The following is a 2816-nucleotide window of genomic DNA, read 5'->3' as shown; positions in this document are numbered from 1 at the left end:
CGTTATTACTAAGTAACACGCTAGGCTTAAAAACAATGATTCAATTTCATTAAAGCATGGAACGTTCTTTTTCTGAGTGTGCGACAAAATTAGTATTCTTTAATTCACTCTAAGCACATAAAGCATAGTTGGGGATACATTTATGATTTTTTTTAATCAAATCAAAGGACTTAGCATTATATCTTTATTCACTAGTAATAGGATAAATGCAGATATTATATTGTCATCAGGAACGATATTTAATAAAAATTCTGAAAAGTAACAACAATTCAAACATTGAGTGCGCCGGCATAATAAAATTGGTCCGCACGTGTTAGCGAAATTATTTAAAGAAATATTGATAACGTTTTTGGCCACATATCGAGCCACATCGCACGCCGCACCATCATCAGTTAATATTTTTAAAATATAATCGATAGGGGCAGCACAAAGTCGACAAAAAAATCTACAAAAGTTGTCTAAAACATATCTTAAAAGAATACATTTTACTCACTCTGTATTACATTTAGAGCTTTAACACCCATTACAAAATTGAAAGAAAACAATATTTCGAAGACAATCTTATAGCCATTTTGGGATTAAGCTTGATAATTGAATTTGAAAATGTACTTTTTTATTAAACTTCAATCAATTATAACTCTTTACTAATACAATATATCCAAAAACGCATATGAGATCATCTCCAAAATATTGTTCTCTTTCGTTTTTATAATAGGTGTTATTGCTATAAGTGCAGTATTTAGTGTGTAAAATGCATTTTAAAAAGATATGTTTTTACACTTTAAAATTTTCTGTATAACGTCCTCTTAAACCAAATATTATAAACGACAAAACGGAACACTCAATGATATGAAATAGTGATCTAACATTCTGAAAACATAGTGGTCTGTTATACGCAGTGTTGGGAAAGTTCCTTTTTAAATGGAACTCGTTCCGTTCCCCGTTCATTTTCTAAAATATGAACTCGTTCCAGATCCTAGTTCTTTATATTAAGAAGGAACTTGTTCCAGATCCAGTTCCTCCAAAATAAGAACTCGTTCCACTCTTTGTTCCTTTTATGTAACCAAGTTATTTAAAAAATTGTGGCAATGAGATCATGATAACGGTCATCAATGATTTTCATCAGCAGTCGAATACAAAACAAATTTGTAGTATTCCTTATCTAAAAGTATTCGAAAATTATATTTATAAGCAGGTAGTAAATGCTAACGACTTGTGTCAACGCGACCAATGTCTATTGTCTACATATAAGTTAGAAATAATAAATCAGAAAACCCAAAACCTTTAACATAAATTAGTTAACAAGAAACGACGATAATATTCGGTGCATTATTTAATATATGTACACATATATTAAATATTTACTGTATACCTACATGTGATAATAACTCTATCTATAGTCAATTGATTCATTTAAACAGCCTACGATCTCGGCTGGGTATATAGGGGACTTCCATTGTCAAAAGTCAACTAAAAATACCATAATATTTTAATGTCTAGATACGAAGAAAACTACACTAAAACATGTTAATAAAAATTTTTAGAAACTGTAATTTCCGTTCACGTTCCTTAAAAAATGGAATTTGTTCATTTTCCTCGTTCCTTTATTTTAAAAGGAAGCAGTTCCTAGCATCGTTCCTTCAAAAAGAACTCGTTCCAGGAATCCGTTCCTTTTGGAACTAGTTCCTTCTCAACACTGGTTATACGTAATATTAAAGAGCTGACCCGCTGATTATTAAGTTTTCTTTCGTCTATCTGTTGTTTTGAATATTAATTAGTAGATCATCATGAAGTATAATTGTTAATACATACAATTACTTTGTAGTCGTATTACTTTTCTAATTATTATTTAATTTAAAAGTGGGCCTAATTTTCTGTTAAACTGCTTTTGGAGTTATAGTCTTTTTGCACAACACATATCGTCCCCAGCGTAACCGAGTACTCCTAACTGAATCAGTAGCCTACCTGTAAGGACAGCCCTGCGGGTATGGGGCGAAACTTCAGCTAAGCGAAGCCTAATAATAAATATTAAAAAAATATTATTTACCTAAATACTTAGTTATGTTATTATAATAATCATCTCCGGTTAGAAACGAAAACAATATTTTATGCCGAAATGAATGTTTCAAATTATCTAAAACATTATATCGTGATTCAGTACATTTAGTATTAGAATCCGCGACGACCGAAGGATGCCGTGTTTTATTAAATAAAGAAAACATTCAGATACTTAAACAAATGGAGTGTACTATTAATAATAGTATAACAAGAAAATTAAAAACACGTATGCAAGTAATACATCAAGTAGATCGTATTGTACAATACGCTGACAGTAAATGGTCAGGCCCTAAAATTCAACAATCAAACAATGATGAAATGGTCAATTTTATAAGAAGTTTGAACGATATAGAAATAGGTGACAGTAATTACATAAGCGAGCTGAAAAATTTAGCATGCAATGTAATAGTTGATCGATGGGTCAAGTCACGGTCCGAGGGCACGCTTCAAATTAATGTGAGTTTAATGAACATAGATTGTCAATATCTTTATTGTTATTAAATTTATAATTTGTTTTAGGAAAAAGAAGAAATGTATGACGAAAATGACGGTCCGGCATTTTTCGACACAACAGTGTTTACCCAAGAAAATAGTTATAGTCCATGGGCTTCACAATGGCCGAAACCCAATCACGTCAGAAAATTAACTTATATTAATAATTTATAAACAATAACTTTATATATTGTAATAGTTTCTTATAATAAACTTATAATCTAAAATAAAAACAGTGTTGTTATTTGTATATAATATATTTATTT

General features: G+C 30.3%; 1 protein-coding gene across 1 annotated transcript; it reads left to right on the top strand.

Annotated features, from left to right (window-relative positions):
- Positions 1–2083: 2083 nt before the first annotated feature.
- Positions 2084–2747, top strand: LOC126899784 (uncharacterized). The gene is made up of 2 exons (XM_050674981.1): positions 2084–2514; positions 2578–2747. Exons 1-2 carry the CDS (start codon positions 2239–2241, stop codon positions 2722–2724), a joined length of 423 nt encoding a protein of 140 aa, XP_050530938.1. The 5' UTR covers positions 2084–2238; the 3' UTR covers positions 2725–2747.
- The last annotated feature ends 69 nt before the right edge of the window (positions 2748–2816 follow it).

Source organism: Daktulosphaira vitifoliae, unplaced genomic scaffold (genome assembly GCF_025091365.1).
Source record: "Daktulosphaira vitifoliae isolate Bord-2020 unplaced genomic scaffold, ASM2509136v1 Scaffold_2, whole genome shotgun sequence".
Lineage (NCBI taxonomy): Eukaryota > Metazoa > Arthropoda > Insecta > Hemiptera > Phylloxeridae > Daktulosphaira > Daktulosphaira vitifoliae.
Note: the sequence above shows the minus strand (reverse complement) of the source record. Positions and strands in the feature narration are given on the sequence as shown.

What these genes read in the sequence shown, in the direction of transcription:
- LOC126899784 (XM_050674981.1), top strand. Translation starts at nt 2,239, where the DNA reads ATGGAGTGTACTATTAATAATAGTATAACAAGAAAATTAAAAACACGT. An exon ending in AGGGCACGCTTCAAATTAAT is followed by an intron (nt 2,515 to 2,577) that starts GTGAGTTTAATG and finishes AATTTGTTTTAG; the next exon opens with GAAAAAGAAGAAATGTATGA.